Below are 22047 nucleotides of genomic sequence, written 5' to 3'. Positions count from 1 at the left end.
CCAGGGTCACAGAATCTGGATGGGAAATCAAAGAAATAGGCAACCTAATCTCATCAGATTGAACAGGTCAGTTGTCTGCTTTTGAGCCAGCCTGAAGAAAAGACTGCTCTTCCTCAGAAACTCCTCCAACTGCACCTCCAGCTAAGCTAGCATCATCCAATCATTCTCCGCTAGCTTGCATCTCACCAGTCTTGGGATCTAAAACTCTCCTCACCTTCAGGACCTGCAACATTACAGTTAAGGCCTTCGTGGGACCAAGAGTCAGCTGGCTGCTGCAGGACTATGGCTGTGGAAGTAGTGCACAGGGATGTGGGCTCTTAGAATGATGTCATGTTCAGATGAACAGGGTGAGGTTCCCATCTCTCACAACTGCTGCAGTGGGCCCATGGATCCCAGACCAGAAGCTCCTGCGCAAGCCACAAAGAAGTTAATGGGACCTTGTCCCGAGGGAGTCTTAGGCTGAGAAAGTCAAGCTGAAGTTTTCCCTTGGCATTTACCCATATCGAAAGGGAAATAAAGAGCAAGATAAAAGAACTCAGTGCAAGGTCACCATTTTAACACCATCTTGAATCAGGGTACAGAAGGAAGTTCTGGTGGCTCTTCTGTCTGACCTTGTCAATGTTTCTTTAGAGTATGTAGTGGTCTCAGAAGACTGGAGAGGGTGGATCTGGTTCCTTTCCACAAAAGTGGAGGTATGAAAAGGTTGGGAACTACAGGCCGGTTCGTCTGACCTCCTGTGGTGAGTAAATTAATAGAAACACTTTTAAAACAGAGGAGAGTGTGGTTTCTGGAATCAATGGATTGCAAGACCTGAGGCAGCATGGTTTTACTAGAGGTAGGTCTTGTCAGACTAAGCTGATTAATTTATTTGACTGGGTGACTAGACAGTTGGAATATACTTAGATTTCAGCAAAGTCTTTCACACAGTTCTGCATAAGTGACATAAATAAACTGAGTACCCTCGGTATGGACTCTAGAGTGAATGACTGGGTTAGAAACTGATTGAGTGGAATATATCAAACTGTAGTAGCAAATAGAGGGGTATTTTTACTCTGAGAAAAGTGACATTACAGTAGTCTGCCATAGGGAATCATTTTTGGTCTGGTTATTTTTTTTTTTTTTTAGATTTGTTTAAATTTCTGCGATTACTTAAGCAAATTCACAAGTATCCACTTGATTAGGAAATAATCAGGCTAACACAAGGAAAAGATTATATAAAGAATAAGAAAACTGTATTCATTTAATCCTTCCTTAGACCACAACATTAGAGGAAAAGTTAGTCAACTAAAAGGCTTAGCCCAATTCTCGTAATATAGGCTTTCTATAACCACTGACGACTAACCTCCTCCAGATAGCTTCTTCAAGTCAATGAAGGACTTCAGATGTTCCGGTTCAAAGAACACGTACTTCACACCTAACTACATAATAATACATTTACAGGGATATGCTAGAAGAAATGAAGCACCCAATGCTTTAGTGTCAGCCCTCTTGTCCAGAAAATGTCTCCTCCTGTCCTGAGTATTTTTTGCCGTCAGGATATAACCAAACTCTTTGACCACAAAAAGGCTGCTGCAAATTCTTAAAGAACAGTCTCATAATTCCATTTAAATCTTGTTCAAACACAAAGGAAATAATGGGAGTCTTTTACTAAGCCACAATAGTGTTTTTAGCTCAAGGTAGAGATCAGCTAGGTATCTCAGCTTTCAGCGACAGCTGGTTTCTACCATGAGCTAAAAACGCTACCACTGCTTAGTAAAAGACCCCCTAAGTAAAGCAGCTCTAACAGAAACTTCTAAAATTGAATCCTCCAATATGGCGGATGTCTTTCAATTACTCTTGCTCCTGACTAGGATCTTCCAGTGTCCCCTCGATTACCTTTTTAGCAGGTAAATAATAAATCTTGTTAACAGGGGAAACAGCGTTTGAAGAAAACTTCAAATTTTCAATAAGAAATTTTTTAAAACAATTCAATTGGGAGGACACCAATTGGTTTAGGAAATTTCAATGTTCTAAGATTCAAACGCCTATTGAAGTTTTCCATCTGTTCAAATTTCCTGTGAATAATTGTATTATCCTTTACCAAGTTTGTAGCATTTTCTCTAAGCACTGCAAGTTCAGCATGAATATGTTGTCACTCTCCACAGCGTCTTTTTAATTTTATCAATAGATTGAAACAAACTTCAACCTTAACAGACAAGTTAGCAGTCTCCTGAGCAGATTTCAACAAAGAAAGTCAGTCAATGGCTTGCCACAAGGTCTCCAGAGTAACCACCTTGGGGGGAGGGGGAAGAGACACCACACACTCCCCAGATGTAACTGCAGATGCCATACCTTTGGAAGTGGTTCCCATGCTGCTGATCTCAACACTAACGCCTTCCGTAAGTGCGGGACTTGCAATCACATCCCTGGTATGGCTGGGCATGGTGGGGCTTCATTATCAGAGGAGAGAGAGAAACACCCTGCCCCAGGAAGTCTCTGGCTCTTCCAGAAGCAAATCCAACAGGGCCTCCTCTCTGCACAACTTGTGGGCATCGGATTGAGCAGCGATCCAAAGTTTGCTGCAGCAGTGAGGAAGTTCCAGCCATCGGGGATATGGCTTTCACACTCCCGTTTAGTATGAGGCATGCTATTTCAGCCAGTAAGCGGTAACAATATAAAAGCAGCAAAAGAGCGGAGCACACAGTAGCTGACCTCAGGATGCCATCTTGGCCACTCCCCACTTTCTTCTTGGTCTGGTTCTTTTTTAACATTTTTGTAAGTGATATTTGTCAGCAATCATTGTCTAGGGTTGGTCCCGGGTCCAGTTCACAGAGGCAGTGGGTTCCCAAAGAATACGCAATCCACACGGGTTTGGATATATAAAGTATATTAGATTTGCAGATATGTATAGGCTCACCGCACTTAGTACAGGTAAATGGTACAGGCTGTCTCTGGGTGTGTGTTTAGAGAAAGAGAAGGAACAGTTAAGCCATTAAAGCCATGTGCAGAAAGAAGGAAAGAGAGAAAAACTGCCAGCCACCAGAGCCCTGTGTTCTGGTAGCTAAAGATGGAGGTGTGCAGAGAAAGAAAAAGAAGAAACAAAGGCCTGTGCTCTGCTGCAGAGAGACAGAGCAAGAAGTGCCCCCAGGCAGAGAGAGGTCCCTGAGCATGTGCCCTGCCTTTATACCTCAAGAACAGAAAGAGATCAAAAACTTATCTTCCTTCCCAGCCAAACTCCAGTTTGCTTTCTTTGAAGTCAGGAGAGGTGAGCAATTTCACAGGTTCTCGTTTGAAGTCCCTAGTGATGGAGCCTCTATGTCTGGCTTCCTTTGTTCTTAGCTAGCCCTGCTCCCAGATATGACAAAAGATATGTTAATCAGGAGCAATTGAGAAACAAAAGGGTTATTAGGCCTCTGAGCACCATTTGGTCTATTTTGCCATCCTCTGATTCCTGAGGGAGGGGGTGGTTCTCAGAGGTCAGAAGCTGGTTTAATATTACTCTAAGTATGTCAAGCTGGTTTCATATTAATATAAGAGAGGTGTGGTAGCCTTGTTAGTCCACTCTTAAAGGTTATCAATAGAAATCAAACAAAATAAAACATGGAAAAGAAAATAAGATGATACCTTTTTTATTGGACATAACTTAAATCATTTCTTGATTAGCTTTCGAAGGTTGCCCTTCTTCGTCAGATCGGAAATAAGCAAATGTGGTAGCCGATAGTATATATAAGAGAAACATCAAAGCATTACTTTGGCAGTCTGACAGAGTGGGAGGGTGGGGGGTATGCATGGGGACATCAAAGCATTTCATTGATATTCTAACAGAATGGGTGTTGGTAGGTGAGAGGAGGGTAATAGAGAAATAAACAGAGAAATACAGCTTTATGTTTTATAATGGGGTTTGAAATTCTTCTTCAGGAACTCTGTTATATATTAATACTTCTTTTCTCCTTCCAAAAATATGGAAGAGTGCCTCTCCTCTGTGATTCTCTTCCATATCAAGGGAATCGCAGACTAGGAGGCATGAACTCTTGGCTTTTAAGCCAGGAATCATTGCCCTAGGTGGGACCTTCCTAGCACGACTCCCTGCTAAGTGTTTTATTTTTTTATTACTTATTTGTTGAACCTAAGAAATTACAAGAGTTTGTGGAGTTGAAAGAACAGATGAAGGACCCTCTACAGCAACTTCCTTTAGTTACCACTGTACCGGCTGCAATTACCGATTAACCTTCCTCCCTCAGAAAATGTGAATTGTAAGATTAACCATTTTGAGTTTTTCTTATTTTCTTTGAGATTGTTTTCCTGATCTTGGATCTCCCAATTGTGGACAATTATATAATATATATTGATTCGAGAAAAGGTTTTCTTTTTCCTTTATATTAATTTCTGTTTTTCCTTACATTTATGTGATAAATGTGAATGTAATTAAGTAAAATGATAAATAAATAAAAAAGATACTGTTAAATAGGCCTGGAGGCCTATGATGGTAACTCTAAATGGAGGCTGTATCTTGCAAAGGATGTAAGAAGACGTGAAGCAGTCCAGAGGAAGGCAAAAAAAATGATATGGGACTTGCGCCAAAAGACTTATGAGAAGAGACTGGAAGACCTGAATATGTATAACCTAGAGGAGAAGAGGGATAGGGGAGATATGATACAGACATTTACATAGTAACATAGTAGATGACGGCAGAAAAAGACCTGCACGGTCCATCCAGTCTGCCCAACAAGATAACTCATATTTGCTGCTTTTTGTGTATACCCTACTTTGATTTGTACCTATGCTCTTCAGGGCACAGACCGTATAAGTCTGCCCCGCACTATCCCCGCCTCCCAACCACCAGCCCCACCTCCCAACCACTGGCTCTGGCACAGGCACAGACCGTATAAGTCTGCCCAGCACTATCCTCACCTCCCCAGCCCTGCCTCCCAACCCCGGCTCTGGCACAGACCGTATAAGTCTGCCCAGCCCTATCCCCGCCTCCTATCCACCAGCCCCGCCTCCCGATCTTGACTAAGCTCCTGAGGATCCATTCCTTCGGCACAGGATTCCTTTATGCTTATCCCGCGCATGTTTGAATTCCGTTACCGTTTTCATTTCCACCACCTCCCGTGGGAGGGCATTCCAAGCATCCACTACTCTCCCCGTGAAAAAATACTTCCTGACATTTTTCTTGAGTCTGCCCCCCTTCAATCTCATTTCATGTCCTCTCGTTCTACCACCTTCCCATCTCCGGAAAAGATTCGTTTGCGGATTAATACCTTTCAAATATTTGAATGTCTGTATCATATCACCCCTGTTTCTCCTTTCCTCCAGAGTATACATGTTTAGTTCAGCAAGTCTCTCCTCATACGTCTTGTAATGCAAATCCCATACCATTCTCGTAGCTTTTCTTTGCACCGCTTCAATTCTTTTTACATCCTTAACAAGATACGGCCTCCAAAACTGAACACAATACTCCAGGTGGGGCCTCACCAACAACTTATATAGGGCATCAACACCCCCTTTCTTCTGCTGGTCACACCTCTCTTTATACAGCCTAACAACCTTCTAGCTACTGCCACCGCCTTGTCACACTGTTTCGTCGCCTTCAAAACTTAAAAACTTAAAAAGTAATAATATAGAAACAAATATTTTCCAGAGAAGGGAAAATAGTAATATTAGAGGATATGAATTGAGGTTGCGGGGTGGTAGACTTAGGAGTAATGTCAGAAAATTCTTTTTCACGGAGAGTGGTTAATGCCTGGAATGCCCTCCTGGGGCAGGTGGTAGAGAAAAAAACAGCGGCGGAATTCAAAAAGGCATAGCATGAGCACTGAGGATCTCTAATTAGAAAATGAATGGTATTAAAAAAAAACACCTAAAGGGTTGCATATGTGTTTTGCAGGTCAAGTGGTGCTTAGATGGCAACTCTGGCTGTATCAGCTAGGGCCGGTGTTGGGCTAGCTTGTACAGTCTGAGTGTCCCATATAGCAATCCAGCTTAGGATGGGCTGTAGAGAGCTTTGACAGAAACTCTAGTAATTTGGAACATGAGGACACTACCAGGCAGACTTTTACAGTCTGTGTCCTGCAAATAACAAGACGGATTTGGATAGGCTGGAGGGGGCTTTGACAGCAGTCCATTAGTTGGAACATAAGGACAGAGCTAGGTAGATTTCTAGGGTCTATGTCCTTGAAACAACAAAGGAAGACTATGATCAAGTATATAACATCACGATAATTTTTTATTTTAATCTTGAATTGAGAATGAATGAGACTGTTGGGCAGACTGGATGGACCATTGAGGTCTTTATCTGCCCTCATTTACTATGGGGTCCTTTTACTAAGGTGTGCTGAAAAATGGCTTGCGGTGTTGTAGGTGCGGGGTTTGGGTGCACGCCGATCCATTTTTCAGCATGCCTGTAAAAAAAGGCCTTTTTTAAAATTTTTGCCGAAAGTGGACGTGTGGCAAAATCAAAATTGCCATGCGTCCATTTTAGGTCTGCAACCTTACCGCTAGCCATTGACCTAGCGGTAAAGTCTCACGTGGTAACCGGGCGGTAATGACTTACGTGCATCAAATGCCACTTGGCGCGTCCGATACGTGCATCCAAAAATAAAAATTATTTTCCGGTCATGTGCATTGGACGAGTAACAAAAATGAAATTGCCAGGAGAGCCAAGCGGTAGTTAGGCGGTAACTCCATTTTGGCGCACTTTGGGTGCACATAGATGCTTACACAGCTTAGTAAAAGGGCCTCTAAGTTACTATCGAGCTTATTTTTGAAAGTGATTGCCGGCCATCTTCCGACATAAATCGGGAGATGGCCGGCGATCTCTCAAAAGCGGCGAAATCGGTATAATCGAAAGCTGCTTTTTTGACACCATTGCCGCTTTCCCATCATCAAACTGGCGAAAGTGCAAGGGGTGTGTCGGTGGCATAGCGAAGGCGGGACATGGGCGGGCATGGGCATGGCTACCAGATGGCCGGCTTTCGCAGTTAATGGGAAAACAAAGCGGCGTTAAGCCTCAAAAAGGTGCCCCAACTCACCAGATGACCACCAGAGGGAATAGGGGATGACCTCCCCATACTCCCCCAGTGGTCACCAACCCCCTCCCACTAAAAAAATAAAAATAAAAACCTTTTTTGCCAGCCTGTATGTCATACCCAGCTCCCTGACAGCAGTATGCAGGTCCCTGGAACAGTTTTTGTTGGTTGCAGTGGACTTCAGGCAGACAGACCCAGGCCCATTCCCCCCCTACCTGTTACACTTATGGTTGTAAGTGTTGAGCCCTCCAACCCCCCCCCCCCCAAACCCATTCTACCCACATGTAGGTGCCCCCCTTCGCCCATAAGGGCTATGGTAGTGGTGTAGAGTTGTGGGGAGTGGGTTTTAGGGGGGATTTGGAGGGACTCACCACCAAAGGTAAGGGAGCTATGCACCTGGGAGGTATTTGTATATATATATATTTTTTTTTAGAAGTGCCCCCTAGGGTGCCTGGTTGGTGTCCTGGCATGTCAGGGGGACCAGTGCACTACAAATGCTGGCTCCTCCCACGAGCAAATGCCTTGGATTTAGCCGGGGTTGAGATGGCCGCTTTTTGTTTCCGTTATCGCTGAAAAACAAAACCGGCCATCTCAAACCCGGCGAACTCTGGCATTTGGCCAGGCCAAACCGTATTATAAAAAAAAAAGATGGCCGGCCATCTTTTTCGATAATACGGTTCGGCCAGCTGTTTGCGGCGCCGCCAAAAAAGAGCACCGGCAATCTATTTCACCAGCACCGTTCGATTATTCCCATCCACGTTATATATTTTGATAAGCTCATTCCACCTTCAGCTCTGGGGAAGTACAGTGTAAGCATATAAACTACCTTGTGAGGAAGGAGGAGTTTTGTTGTTGTTGTTTTATTCCTCCAATTTTTCAAGATATTTAAAAGGCCAGTCCACAATTCCATAGCTATATGAGAATACAGGAATCACAAGCTGGTAGATGGCTTGTATCAGAGCATTTTTTAGTATCAGTATTAATCTTCTGTAATACTCTTTGCTGGTCCTTCTCTCACCACTTTATGCTGGATTGTTCTCTCCTCTACCACTAGATATTTATATCCCCCTTCCTGTTCAAGTTCCTTAATGGCACAATCATCAGTGAGAGAAATGTTTTTGATTTTACTCAATTTTCCTCCTAGGAAGGTTGCCTTAGCACATTTCCCCAGACCAAAAGTCAACCTGATATCATCTGAAAGCTTTTTAGTACATGGAGTTGTTCCACTAAATTTTGATAACTGGAACTATAGAACTTCAAGTCATCTACAAATGGCAGATGGGATGCTACCTCTGAGTCCTTGCCAGTTCTAGGGTGCTAAACCCATAACACAAAGAGTACTTGAGGATTAAGAGCTAATAAACAAGGGTGAAGAAAAGGAGTCTCCCTGAAATAGTCACTGATATTACGAATGACTTATTGTCCATCTTCATACTGTAGATTAAGTGTGGTTTGCCACATTTTTATAGTGACGTTAATGTAATCATTGAAATTTTACTTTGTACATTTCAAGGCCTTTTATTATCCGGGAGTATGGGCTTTTTGTAATCCATGCTACACTGAGATTTCTGCTTTTCTTAGCACACCATGATGGCTTTATGTAGCAAGAGCTGATCTTTTATTCCATTGCATATGCCCTTCTGCTCTATTGACATGAGGTTATTAGAGGCAACATAATTGAATTATATCATGCTCTGGAAAACTGCCATGGTTGTTTCTCTAAGTTTAGGTGTGCCTGCTTTCACTGGGAAGCTTTGAGTACTGCACATGGCATACAATTGTACATATGGCATACAAGTGTAGCCTTGTTTCCCTTTGTCATAATGAAACTTGGGAATTTCCCTTGAACTAACTGGAAAGGCAATGTATTTTATCACAAGAAAACAAATATATGGTTTATCTTCTGGCAGAATTTGCTATATATGAAAAATGCTAGATTCACAGCCTTGTAAACATCAGGGTAATTTTACAAACCTTTTTTGTGCTTGAAAGAGCTTTGTATATGCAGCAGTAAGCAATTATCAAATTTCCCTGAAAATATACACACACAGAAGTATGAACTACCAACACTTGGTATGTACTTTTACGTGCTATGCATGCAGGCATTCAGGGATGGAGGTTGCAGCAGGTGGTGCTACTCTGCTGAGGCAGAGGCTAATCCTGAGTCACAGGGGTTGGTCTCAGGTCAGGAGGGCGTTAAAAGCCCTGAGGCTGAACTGCTGAATAGATTAGGGAGAGCCCAATACAGTTGTTCAAGGAGAAAAAGCAAGCAGGAGGCCCAATACAGAGGTTTCTGAGAGAGAGCGAGTAAGCGGAAACCTGGGTGCAGAGGATTCCCAGAATCATGCAATTATCAGCAGGTCAAAAAGGTAGGAGAAGTGTCCTTGAACTTCAGAGTTAAGAAGTGACTGTATATGTGACTATATATTAAAGTGTGGAACCTGTCAGGGACAAGGTTCCAGGACTGTGCTTGACAGACTTTATTAAAAGTGCGAAGCCTGGGAGGAAACTGGCATGTTTATCTTTCCTGTGGTATAAAATAAGGCTTTTCGTTTTGACTTTTGCACTGCCCCTCCATGTTGTTTATGAGAATTCCATGCCCAGCCGGGGCACACATATGAATGTAAATATTGTTATTCTAAATATTGGTATAGAATTCCCTGGTAGGGTGGAAATATTGAGCCAGCAGGGGTCAGAGTTTTTTTTTTAATGCTGGATACCATGGTCTTTTCTGTACCTGGATATTCAGCACTACCCCTTACCCAGATACCAGGGCTGAATATCCAGGTATTTGCAGTACGGTGATATTCAGACTGCTACCAGGATAATAACTAGATACAATTAGGACAACCTGATTTCTGTCCTAACTTTATCCAGTAGTTACCCAATTAGTGTACTGAAAGTCACCACTAACCCCCTGATTCTATATATCCCGACTAAAGCTGTGCGCGCAAATTTGGTAGTGCAGCCAAACTGCATGCACAACTTAATTGTGTGACAAACCAATCAGCACCGGTAATTGGCCAATACCAAACAATTATCGGCACTAATTGCCTCAAATTAGAATTTATGCGTGCAACTTAAGTTAGTGCACAGAAATTCTAATATGCTGATCTCAAAAGAGGGCAGGGCCATGGGCTGATCATAGGCATTCCTAGAAACTACGCGCACTATTATAGAATATGCCTGATCCATACCTAAGTTAGGCGAGGGGATTTACACCAGATATTAAGTTGGTATAAATGGTCATGCCTAAATTTAGTGGTGGGTCTGGCCCTGGGCACTGTGGGTATTCTGTAAACCAGTGTTTTCCAAGTCCGGTCCTGGAATACCCCGTGCCAGTTGGGTTTTCAGGATATCCACAATGAATATGTAAGAAACTTTTCGATTCTGTAGCAGCTTAGAAATCAAGTAATCCTGTTTATACCCCTACAATAATCATGCTCAAGTTGAGTGGTGCCTGATGAAGCCCTGAAGTGGGTGAAACGATCTGGGCCCCGTTGAATAAGATTGAAAGTCACCAGTTGGAGTGTGGGGTATCAAGCCAGTCATGAGAAAGCTAAGTTCATTTACTTAAGCCATGCTGTAGCTTGGAAAGTTTTTTGTACTCAGTAATGTTTTGAGTGATCAGTCCCATTTGAAAACCTGTGGGAAAGTATACCCTATGAAAGAGACAAGATCACAGGCACAAAAATCTTATATAGATATCAGTGTCCTGTTGGTCAGACCTTGGCAGAGACCTTGGTCTCTGAGGGTATTTCCCATTTGTTTGTCATTGCTGACATTTATCCTTTGCACGACCCTTTGAGATTGTGCTGGCTGTTTTTCAGTCTTTATAGTATTAGATTACCTAAGTAGGATTTACAGCCCATACTGTTCATTGAATTATTGTCTAAACACTGCTCTAAACCATGCCTGATGTTATAGAATAGAATAGTGTTGTGTTTGTTTTTTTTCTGTGCCAATTTTTTCAGCGCAATATATAAAATCTAGTCCTAACTGGGTAACTCTCAGCACTAACAGGGCAATTCTATAAACTCGGCTCTAACACTTACAAACATGCTACATGCATAAATGTTTATAATTCTTTATGGTTAAGCCCCAGGGTACATGGATACCCTTATCCAGTGGCGTAGCTATGGGCCCACCCAATTTCAGCTCTGGCCCTCCCACTCCCATTGCTCCCATTGCCGGCCACTGCTGCTTTTCCTGTTGAGCAGCAGGGCTGGCTCTACAAAAAGAAGAAGCGCTCAGCTGACTGAGCTGAGTGCCGCCGCCAACGTTAACAACAAGAAAAAATGTAAAAAAAAAAAAGCGCGGCACCGTAGGCAGCCTCGAAGCATTGGCTGCTGGCTCTGCAGGCTCCTCCCGTCTCTTACGTCACTGCCCCTGGAGCGAAGCAGGGGCAGTGACGTAAGAGACGGGAGGAGCCTGCAGAGCCAGCAGCCAATGCTTCGAGGCTCCCTGCGGTGCCTCACTTTTTTTTAAAACATTTTTTCTCGTCTTTAGCGTTGGTGGCGGCGCTCAGCTCAATCAGCTGAGCGCTTCTTCTTTTTGTAGCTGGGGCTGGCAGGCCTGAATCGGGTGGGCCTGAATCAGGAGAGGGAAAACGGATGGCAGGATGGGGACTGGGGAGAAAGAGGGAAAACAGAAGGATGGGGAGAGAAAGAGGGAAAACGGATGGCAGGATGGGGACTGGGGAGAAAGAGGGAAAACAGAAGGATGGGGAGAGAAAGAGGGAAAACAGATAGGAGGATGGCAGAGAAAGAGGGAAAACGGAAGGATGGGGAGAGAAAGAGGGGAAACAGATAGGAGGATGGCAGAGAAAGAGGGAAAACGGAAGGATAGGGAGAGAAAGAGGGAAAACAGACAGAAGGATGTTAGAGAAAGAGGGGAAACAGACGGAAGGATGGCAGAGAAAGAGGGAAAACGGAAGGATGGGGAGAGAAAGAGGGAAAACAGACGGAAGGATGGCAGAGAAAGAGGGAAAACGGATGGAAGGGGAGAGAAAGAGGGGATACAGATGGAAGGATGGCAGAGAAAGAGGGAAAACGGATGGAAGGGGAGAGAAAGAGGGGATACAGATGGACGGATGGCAGAGAAAGAGGGAAAACGGAAGGATGGGGAGAGAAAGAGGGAAAACAGACAGAAGGATGTTAGAGAAAGAGGGAAAACAGACGGAAGGATGGCAGAGAAAGAGGGAAAACAGAAGGATGGGGAGAGAAAGAGGGAAAACAGAGGGAAGGATGGCAGAGAAAGAGGGAAAACGGATGGATAGGGAGAGAGACACTGGATGGAAGGATGGGGAGAGAAAGAGGGGAGATGGATGGACGGATGGCAGAGAAAGAGGGAAAACGGAAGGATGGGGAGAGAAAGAGGGAAAACAGACAGAAGGATGTTAGAGAAAGAGGGAAAACAGACGGAAGGATGGCAGAGAAAGAGGGAAAACAGAAGGATGGGGAGAGAAAGAGGGAAAACAGAGGGAAGGATGGCAGAGAAAGAGGGAAAACGGATGGATAGGGAGAGAGACACTGGATGGAAGGATGGGGAGAGAAAGAGGGGAGATGGATGAAAGGATGCAGAGAGAAAGAGGAGAGACTGGAAGGATGTGGAGAGAGAAGGGACACTGAACAGAAAACGGTAGAGAGATAGACACTGGTTAGAAGGAGGGAGAGAGAGACATTAGATGGAAGGATTAGGAGAGAGGGTAGATGGGTGGAAGGATGGAGAGAGAAAGAGGGAAGACGCTGGATGGAAGGGTAGGGAGAAAGAGGTGACACTGGATGGAAGGATGCAGAAAGAAAGAGGGGAGACTACTGGAAGGATGGGGAGAGAGAGGGGAGACACTGGAAGGATGGGGAGAGAAAGAAGAGAGCTGCTGGATGGAAAAGGAGAGTAGTGAAAGACTGGAGAATAAGAGGAAGGGGCATGGGGAGAACAAGGGTGAGAAAAAGATGAAAAGCTATAAGTAGATGAAGGAAATTAAAGAATGGATAGTAAGAATGAATTAAATCTGGACAGAGAGAGAGAGAGAGGCAGGAAAATATTGAAGAAAGCAAAGAAAAAGGAGAGAAAAATGACAAATGGCCAGGAAACCCTGGCAGAAGAGTTAAGCGAAAACGAAGGAAAGCAGAATCTAGAGACTGGGAGCAACACAATGAGAAAAAGTAAATGGCCATACAACAAAGGTAAAGAAAATAATTGTATTTTTAATTTAGGATAAAGTAATATGGTGTTAATAAAGTTTCAGAGACCAATACTTCCTTCCTTAGGTCAGGAGAGGATACCGTAACAGCATTATACTGACCTGAGGCAGGAGGTTTTGGCCTCTGAAAGCTCACTGAAAAGGATGTTAGGCTATTAAATAAATTGTCTGAAATCTGATGCACTGAAAAGCAGCACTTTACCCTGTGTGACAAATGTATCTGAGTGTGACTACATTTTGCTAGGGGAGGGGGGTAGAGAGAAAATTTTGTGCCCACCCACTTTGGGTTCAGGCCCACCCAAAATTGGCAGTCTGGCTACGCCACTGCCCTTATCGATCTGCCATCTAGGAATTCTTGCAGATCATCCCGTTCATATTTAAACCTCCATCATCCTACCTGTAATGGTCTCAAGTATAAATCCACTTACGCTTCCACCTTTTCCTTTATTAGCACTCAACTATGGAATGCATTACCTAAATCTGTGAAAACTTCATGATCATCTGAACTTCAGAAAATCTCTTAAGACCATCTTATTTGGAAAGGCTTACCCTAATGGACCCATCTTAAATCCATAATTCCTGGAATACAACTAATCTATGAACCTAATGGACTCTATTACCCTTCCCCTCTTTTCCCTCGTCCTTTGTGATTACTATCCTTCCTATTCACCTTACTATAATTCATTTGTTTGTTTACCGGATTTGCAATTGCCTCTACGGACTGATGTTAGCTACATTGAGCCTGCCAACATAGGGTAGAAATGTTATAAATAAATGTATATATGCACTGTCAAGGGTGTGGCTTGAATCAGGCACAAACTCAGTCAGACACAAAGGGTTTGCAAGAAAAAGGGAAAATATTTTATTATTTGACACTTCATGTGCCCCTGTTACTTCACAGGCTTTCATCCAGCCCAAGTCCAATCTCTAATTAGGGCTAGCTCCCAGCCTAGCCCAACGCATTGTTTATTCACGTCAAATCAAGTACTTTCTGAATGTAACTCAAGGTGTCCCTTACCTTGCCAGTCTTCCGACACAACTCTGATACCAATGAAGCCTGAGCCACACCGCTTCCCCGGTTGTCTCCTCAGGTACCACAGCTTAGCTTGCAGTAGATTCCTCTCCTCTCTGGATCTCCCCTGGAAACCTCTGTATTGGGGCCTCCCTGATCTATTCAGCCTCAGGGCTTTTAGCTCCAACTTGATCTGAGCTCCACCCCTCTGACTCAGCATCATTTTTGGCAGACTAGCGCCACTTGCTGCATGGTGGCTGAACTGTATCATCAGTGAGGGTGTGCTCTTCCTTATACCATCCACTCCCTCACGTACTCACTTAACTTTTATAATGTGCATTTACATGGGAGGTGTACACAGGGGTGAAACATGAGTGGGACGTAAGTAAGGCTCAAACTTACATGTGTAACTTACAGAATAGTGTAAGTTATATGGTTATCTGCCCTGTGGCTGGTGTAAGTAGTCACAGCTAAATATTGTGCTTATAGGTGAGAATAGGCTTCTATTGTACACCTTTTAGATATTTCATTCTAGGCGCTGTGTTTTTTTTTTTTTAATTAATTAATTAATTAGGAATTATTTACTGCCTTGTTGAAGAAATCCATCCAAGGCAATGTACAGCAAGAATAAGTCAAACACAGCAACAATAAAAATATTCAAACAACAGTACACATTATGGTTTAGTATGTTACTTACAGTGTGCAATAATACATCCTAATAGACAGCATAGGGTGTAAGTGGAGGTGGAACACATAAGCAGATAAGATAGAGCTCTTATGACATGGAACTGCCCCCTAACCAGATGGTGCAATTGTGGTCCACCCAGATTCTCAGTAACACTATCTTGTCCAAAATCTGGGATCACTTGGTTGGTCAGTAGGAGGTAACGGAGTAGGAGTCCTGTATGGTCATCTCCTACCGAATATCGGCCTCTAAATTATTTTATTTATTTATTTATAACATTTGTATCCCACATTTTCTCACCTATTTGCAGGCTTAATGTGGTTTACATAGTTCCGTAAGTGGTGATTACCAGTTCCGGATAGGAGAAATACATAGTTGAGGTAGAGGGACAGATTAAGTTAGGTTACAGGAGGAAAGTTCGTCCTATGATAAGAACTAAAGGTAATAGGTTAAACTTCATTCATGACAAAAATAGCTTGAACAATTAGGATCATTAGACTGGAAATCAAGATAATTAGCAAAAACAATTGAGATATAGAAAATACATGTTGTATAGTTGCGTTTTGTTAATCTACATTTAGGATAAGTTGTTATTGTATGCTTTCTTAAATAAATAAGTTTTCAAAAGTTTACGGAAGGTCACTGTGTCGTGTGTTATTTTTATGGATTTTGGTAATGTATTCCAAATTTGCGTGCATATGTAGGAGAAACTGGATGCATATGTTAATTTATATTTCAGTCCCTTACAGCTTGGGTAGTGGAGATTCAGGAAAGTTCATGATGAGCTGGTAGAATTCCTGGTTGGCAGGTCGATGAGGTCTGATATATATCCTGGAGCCTCACCGTGTATGATCTTATGAACCAGGGTGTAAACCTTAAAAGCAATACGTTCTTTTAAAGGGAGCCAGTGAAGTTTTTCTCGTAAGGGACTGGCACTTTCATATTTCATTTTGCCAAATATGAGTCTGGCTGACGTGTTCTGTGCAGTTTGAAGTTTTTTGATAATTTGTTCTTTGCACCCAGCATAGATGGCATTGCAGTAGTCTAGCTGGCATAATACTAATGATTGCACTAGTCTGCAGAATGCTTCTCTTGTGAAGAAAGGCTTAATTCTTTTGAGTTTCCACATGGAATGAAACATTTTCTTTGTTGTGATTTTCGCATGGTTCTCTAATGTAAGGTTGCGATCAACTGTAACTCTTAAAAGTTTTAAAGTTTCTGAGACGGGGAGAGTACAGCTAGGGATGTTTAACTTAATGGGTTTGTACTTATTGTGTTGTGATGATAGAATGAGACATTGTGTTTTCTCAGCATTGAGTTTTAATTTAAAAGCATCTGCTTGCATTAATTTTGTCTTTTGCACAGAATTATGAATTATATCTGATTGCTACATAGCTTACATAATAGGAAATGATGTAATGGGAGTTGCATCATGTGAAACAATTTCTGACTCTACTAGGATTTGGTATTAGTCAAACATCCTGTTCTGTAGGTCATACATTTTGAGCCAGTACAATGATGATTTAATTTCCTGATGCAATCCTTTTTAATAATGAAAACAAAATGTCTCTGGTAGACATCCAAGCCAGTAGATTAATTTGCAGATTCAGATGCACTGAAGTCTAAGGCCCAGATGCACAAAACTTACCAGGCCAGCAACAATTATTTTCAACCAGTTCCCGCCAGTTTGGCCGATCACATTTTTGAGCGATGAATGCGCAAAAGCCCAGGGCTGCCGAGAGCCGGGCCCGGGACAAGGCCGCTCCCCCCACCCCACCCAACCCAAGGTCATTGTCGTCATCGCCGCCTGGCCCCCCCCACCACCAGAGGTCGCCGGGCCCTCCTCCACCCGCTACCGGGCCCTGAACTAACCTTAAACGCCTCCTTCCTTTCCTTTCACCACCTTCGCAGAAAGCAGCAGCAGGGCAGACCTCTCCTTCCTTCCATGCTCCGCCCTCGCGGACGTTACATCAGGCGAGGGCAGGACACAGAAGGAAGGAGTGGCCTGCCCTGCTGCTGCTTGCCGCGAAGGTGGTGAAAGGAAAGGAAGGAGGCGTTTAAGGTTAGTTAGTTCAGGAGCGATGGCGGGCGGGCCTGACTGCGGTGGCGCCGGGCCCCCTCCGGAGGCCAGGGCCCGGGGACTTTTGTCCCCCCTGTCCCCCCCTCTCGGCGGCCCTGCAAAAGCCTACAGTGGCCTGTTTACTGCACTCGAAAGCACACAACGAAAACACAATGTAAATGTATGCCAGTTAGCTGGTTCTCATTCAAATGATGGCAACACACGATGCACAGTCATTTACGGGAGATGCACACAAAGGACCAATGCACACCTTTAGCGTGATAAATTTTGTGGGTGCTCAGAAGCAGCCTGTAACTTCAGGAGCTGTCATCTGCCATCAGCATAAGCACGTCCATAAAGTACATGCATAAGCGCTGTCATCGACGTGTTGTTTGTTCACTCCTGTACCAGCTGCTCCATAAAGCAGTCCTTGATTTCGTCAAGGAATGTTATCTCCTTAGCATGCCCCGATGTTATACTTACCCAGTTTGGAGGAGCCGGGAGAGGTGGCGTTGTGTTGTAGTGACTGCCGGCTGTGGCGAGTTTGCCCGACAGCCTTGAGATGGATGCAATGGAGATGTTGGGCTTTTGGGCTATTTCTACCAATATTTCTAATGACCAGGAAAGAGATCTAGGCGTCATCATTGATGATACGTTGAACCTTCTGCTCAGTGTGCGGTGGCAGCTAAGAAAGCAAATAGAATGTTAGGTATTATCAGGAAAGGAATGAAAATAAAAATGAGGATGTTATAATGCCTTTGTATCGCTCCATGGTGCGACCACACCTCAAATATTGTGTGCAATTCTGGTCACTGCATCTCAAAAAAAGATATAGTGGAATTAGAAAAGGTACAGAGAAGGGTGATGAAAATTATAAAGTGGATAGGACAACTTCCTTATGAGGAAAGGCTAAAGCGGCTAGGGCTCTTCAGCTTGGAGAAAAGGCGGCTGAGGGGAGATATGATAGAGGTCTATAAAATACTGAGTAGAGTGGAACAGGTAGACGTGAATTGCTTGTTTACTCTTTCCAAACATCCTAGGACTAGGGGGCACACAATGAAGCTACAAAGTAGTAAATATAAAATGACTTGGAGAAAATATTTCTTCACTCAATGTGCAATTAAATTCTGGAATTCTTTGCCAGAGAATGTGGTAAAAGCAGTTAGTTTAGTAGGGGTTAAAAAAAGGTTTGAATAGTTTCCTAAAAGAAAAGTCCATAGGCCATTATTAAAATGGACTTGGGGAAAATCCACTGCTTGTTTCTAGGATAAGTACTACTACTACTATTAAACATTTCTATAGCGCTACTAGACTTACGCAGCGCTGTACAAATTAACATGAAAAACATCCCTGCTCAACAGAGCTTACAATCTAAATTGGACAGACGAACAGACAGCTAGGGGTGGGGAAATTGCAGTGGTAGGGGTGATAAGTGAGGGTGTTGAGTAAGGACAAGCAGCATAAAATGTATTGTACTGCTTTTGGATCTTGCCATGCACTTGTAATTGGATTGGCCATTGATGGAAACGGGATGCTGGACTTGATGGACCTTCAGACTGTCCCAGTATGGCAAATACTTATGTTCTTAATTTTAAATTCAGCAGTGTTTACACAGTTCTTCTAACAGTACTACTTAATTACACATATGGCCTAGGGAAGCACTACATCCTAAAATTCTCAATTCACACCTTATCCTGATAAGGAACCTGGAATCTCTATGGCCCATTTCCCACACTGTATTGCTCCATGGTGCGACTTCACCTTGAGTATTGTGTTCAGTTCTGGTTGCCATATCTCAAAAAAGATATAGCAGAATTAGAAAAGGTTCTTGTGCAGAGGAACCACATCTGCACTTCTGCAGTCCTCCATGACCAGTCCAGATTCTAAGGAAGCATTGGAAAGGACAGACAACGGAGCCACCAGAACTTCTCCGAGGTCCTTGAGTACCCTCGGATATGTCCCATCACTTATAGGATGATGACCAGGCAAAGCAGGAAAAACCGCCCAACCCACGGCTGCGGTGGTGAAAAACCACCCAATTACCCGCACCCCACAACCTTCAAAAAATCCCTTAGTGGGTTGTGGGAAACCGCCCAATTCCACAGTTTTACCATGGAACTGGCAACTTTGAATAACAGTGAATGGTTGGTGGCTTTATGAGTTTTGTTTTAGCCATTTGTAGACCTAGGGTGCTCATTTTCAAAGCACTTAGACTTAGAAAAAAAGTGGCCTACAGAAGTGCGAGCACATCTTTTGGGTGCGCACTGGGCCAGTTTTTATTGTGAAGAGGAGGGACAGACCGTATTTTCGAAAAAAATGGACGTCTTTTTTTTGTTTCGAAAATACGGTTTGTACGGACCAAATGCCATGGATTTGTTCGTTTCTGAGCTGGGCGTTTTTTGTTTTTTTTAGCGATAATGGAAACTAAAACCGGCCAGCTCAAAAACGTCCTAATCCGAGCCATTTGGTTGTGGGAGGGGCCAGGATTCGTAGTACACTGGCCCCCCTGACATGCCAGGACACCAACTGGGCACCCTAGAGGTCAGTGCGGTGGACTTCAGAAGCAGCTCCCACATGCATAGCTCCCTTACTAGGGGTGCTGAGCCCCCAACCCCCTCCCCCAAAACCCACTACCCACAAATGTACAACACTACCATAGCTCTTAGGGGTGAAGGGGGCACCTACATGTGGGTACAGTGGGTTTTGGAGGCCTCCCATTTACCAGCACAAGTGTTACAGGTAGGGGGAATGGGCCTGGGTCCGCCTGCCTGAAGTGCACTGCGGTACCCACTAAAAGTGCTCCAGGGACCTGCATACACGCAGGCCTCTAGGACTTGTTGCTGCTGTAGAACCTTGGCATACCAGTTGACACCTGAGGACTAATGTCTCCGAAAACGTCTTTTATTGGAATAAGCACGTTTACTCACAGTTAACTGCAGATCAGAGGTTGTGCCCCACTGGCAAAGAGTCTCCCTGGTACTGAGATTAGCAGTAGGTCAGTGCTGGCAGAATGCTGTACAATGCCCTCTTTCAGTAACGTGGGTAACACATGAAAGGGAGCTAAATCTGGCTTACAAAAATGGCCACTACCTCATGGACTACCGGAAACAAAACAGGGCACACTCTGACCCAGTAAGCAGAGGGAAAAGCACCATGGGAGTAGAGCCTACCAACTACCAACATCGTGAGCATTTAACACAAGCTAGTGGAATCACGGAGCCCAATACCCTACACCCACCACAATGCATTGCTGATGTGACTCTGCAGTGCGCATAACAGAAAAGGTGTCACATTCACCTGAGAGCCACATCAGAACCAGGGAAAGGCTGTCAGAGGATAGAACACATTCTGCTGTCATGCAGGTGGGTACGGCATTTGAGGCCGGCATACAGGCTGGGAAAAAAGTTTGTAAAGTGGTTTTTTTTGGGTGGGAGGTGGTTAGTGACCACTGGGGGTGTCAGGGGAGGTCATCCCCGATTCCCTCCGGTAGTTATCTGGTCAGTTGGGGCACTGTTTTGGGCCTTGGACCTGAAAAAAAAAGGGTCCAAATAAAGCGGACCAAATTCTCGTCAAAAACGCCCTTCTTGTTTCGATTATCAGCTAAAGACGCCCATCTCTCCTCGGCCGATAACCACGCCCCAGTCCCGCCTTCACCACGCCTCCGACATGCCCCATCCACTTTGTTCGTTCCTGCGACGGAGTGCAGTTGAAGACAACCAAAATCGGCTTTCGATTATACCGATTTGTTCGCCCACGGGAGAAAGACGCCCATCTCCCGATTTGGGTCGAAATATGGGCGTCTTTCTCTTTCGAAAATAAGCTGGATAGTCTCCCGAGGTCCTATTACAATTTCTCACAGCCTGCATGCAATTTAACAAGTTTGAATGATTTTGAACAGCACAAGCCTCTCTAGAGAGGTCCAAGTCAGGAACGTCTGTACATAGGCAACTATTTTGCCGACATAGATCCTCTTCTAAAATACATGCATCCATGGACATGCTAATGGTGGGATATCCAGCAGGAGCATCCATTTTGTAAAAGATGCCAATGATAAAAATACTGCTTCTCCCACCAGACAGATGTATCAGATTTGGCACTGCCACCTCCATGTGGTGATTTTACACCCCAGATATTTTTGTTACATTTGTACCCTGTGCTTTCCCACTCATGGTAGGCTGAATGCGGCTTACATGGGCCAATGGAGGGTTAAGTGACTTGCCCAGAGTCACAAGGAGCTGCCTGTGCCTGAAGTGGGAATTGAACTCAGTTCCTCAGGACCAAAGTCCACCACCCTAACCACTAGGCCACTCCTCCACTTTGCCCCAGATATGGCAGTGCCAAATATTGTCCAAACAAAAAAAAACAGCACCACGGGCCTTTAAAAATGGAACACAGTTCTTTAATGAATGAGCCTTGACAAAAAGACCCGACACGGGCTGTGTTTTTCGGTGACTAGCACCTGCGTCAGGGGTCACAGTGATGACGTGGAAAACTTGGGGAATAACTCGAATATATTACTCTACAATATATTATTCCTTACCCCACGTCTCATGTAGTAAAAGCTACAAAGCACCAAGGCACTTTCACTTTCTGTATCCATTTGAATTAATAAGCACAAACGAATGTGTATGAAATATGATTAAAATGAATAAATGAACAAATGTGTGTTTATTTAAGTAAGGTTTTTGACTAGTGTATTCAGGCCCCAGTAAAGGTATGCAGTTGAGACTGCACCTGGATGTTTAAGGTCTTTTCCTCTCATTTTTAATTTAAATACACAATTCACTTTGGGGTCCTTTTACTAAGACACGGTAGGGCTAATGTGTGGGTAGCATGTGCCAAATTGACACTACCGCTGGGCTAGCGCAGGCACCCGGCGGTAATTATGAAGTTGGCATGCGCTATTTCCCATGGTAAAAATATTTTTCTAATTTCTACCACGGGGCGTACTCTCAGTAATCGGCAGCGCGGCCACATTAGCGCGTGTTAACTGATTACCTCATGAGTAGCGTGTGTGCCCTTACCGATAGGTCAATGGGTGGCGGTAAGGGCTCAGGCATTAAATAGCAGCGCGTTACT

At 43.9% G+C, this 22047-nt stretch overlaps 1 protein-coding gene across 1 annotated transcript in view; it reads right to left on the bottom strand.

Annotated features, from left to right (window-relative positions):
- Positions 1-17610, bottom strand: part of LOC115472455 — a 182754-nt gene extending 165144 nt beyond the window's left edge. Inside the window, exon 1 of the mRNA XM_030206745.1 lies at positions 17452-17610. Within this exon, the coding sequence (XP_030062605.1) occupies positions 17452-17610 (159 nt within the window). The remainder of the gene's footprint in view (positions 1-17451) is intronic.
- Positions 17611-22047: the final 4437 nt, after the last annotated feature.

The sequence above is a fragment of the Microcaecilia unicolor genome, chromosome 6, assembly GCF_901765095.1.
Source record: "Microcaecilia unicolor chromosome 6, aMicUni1.1, whole genome shotgun sequence".
NCBI lineage: Eukaryota > Metazoa > Chordata > Amphibia > Gymnophiona > Siphonopidae > Microcaecilia > Microcaecilia unicolor.
The sequence above is the reverse complement of the archived record's forward strand: the minus strand, read 5'-3'. Positions and strand labels throughout refer to the sequence as shown.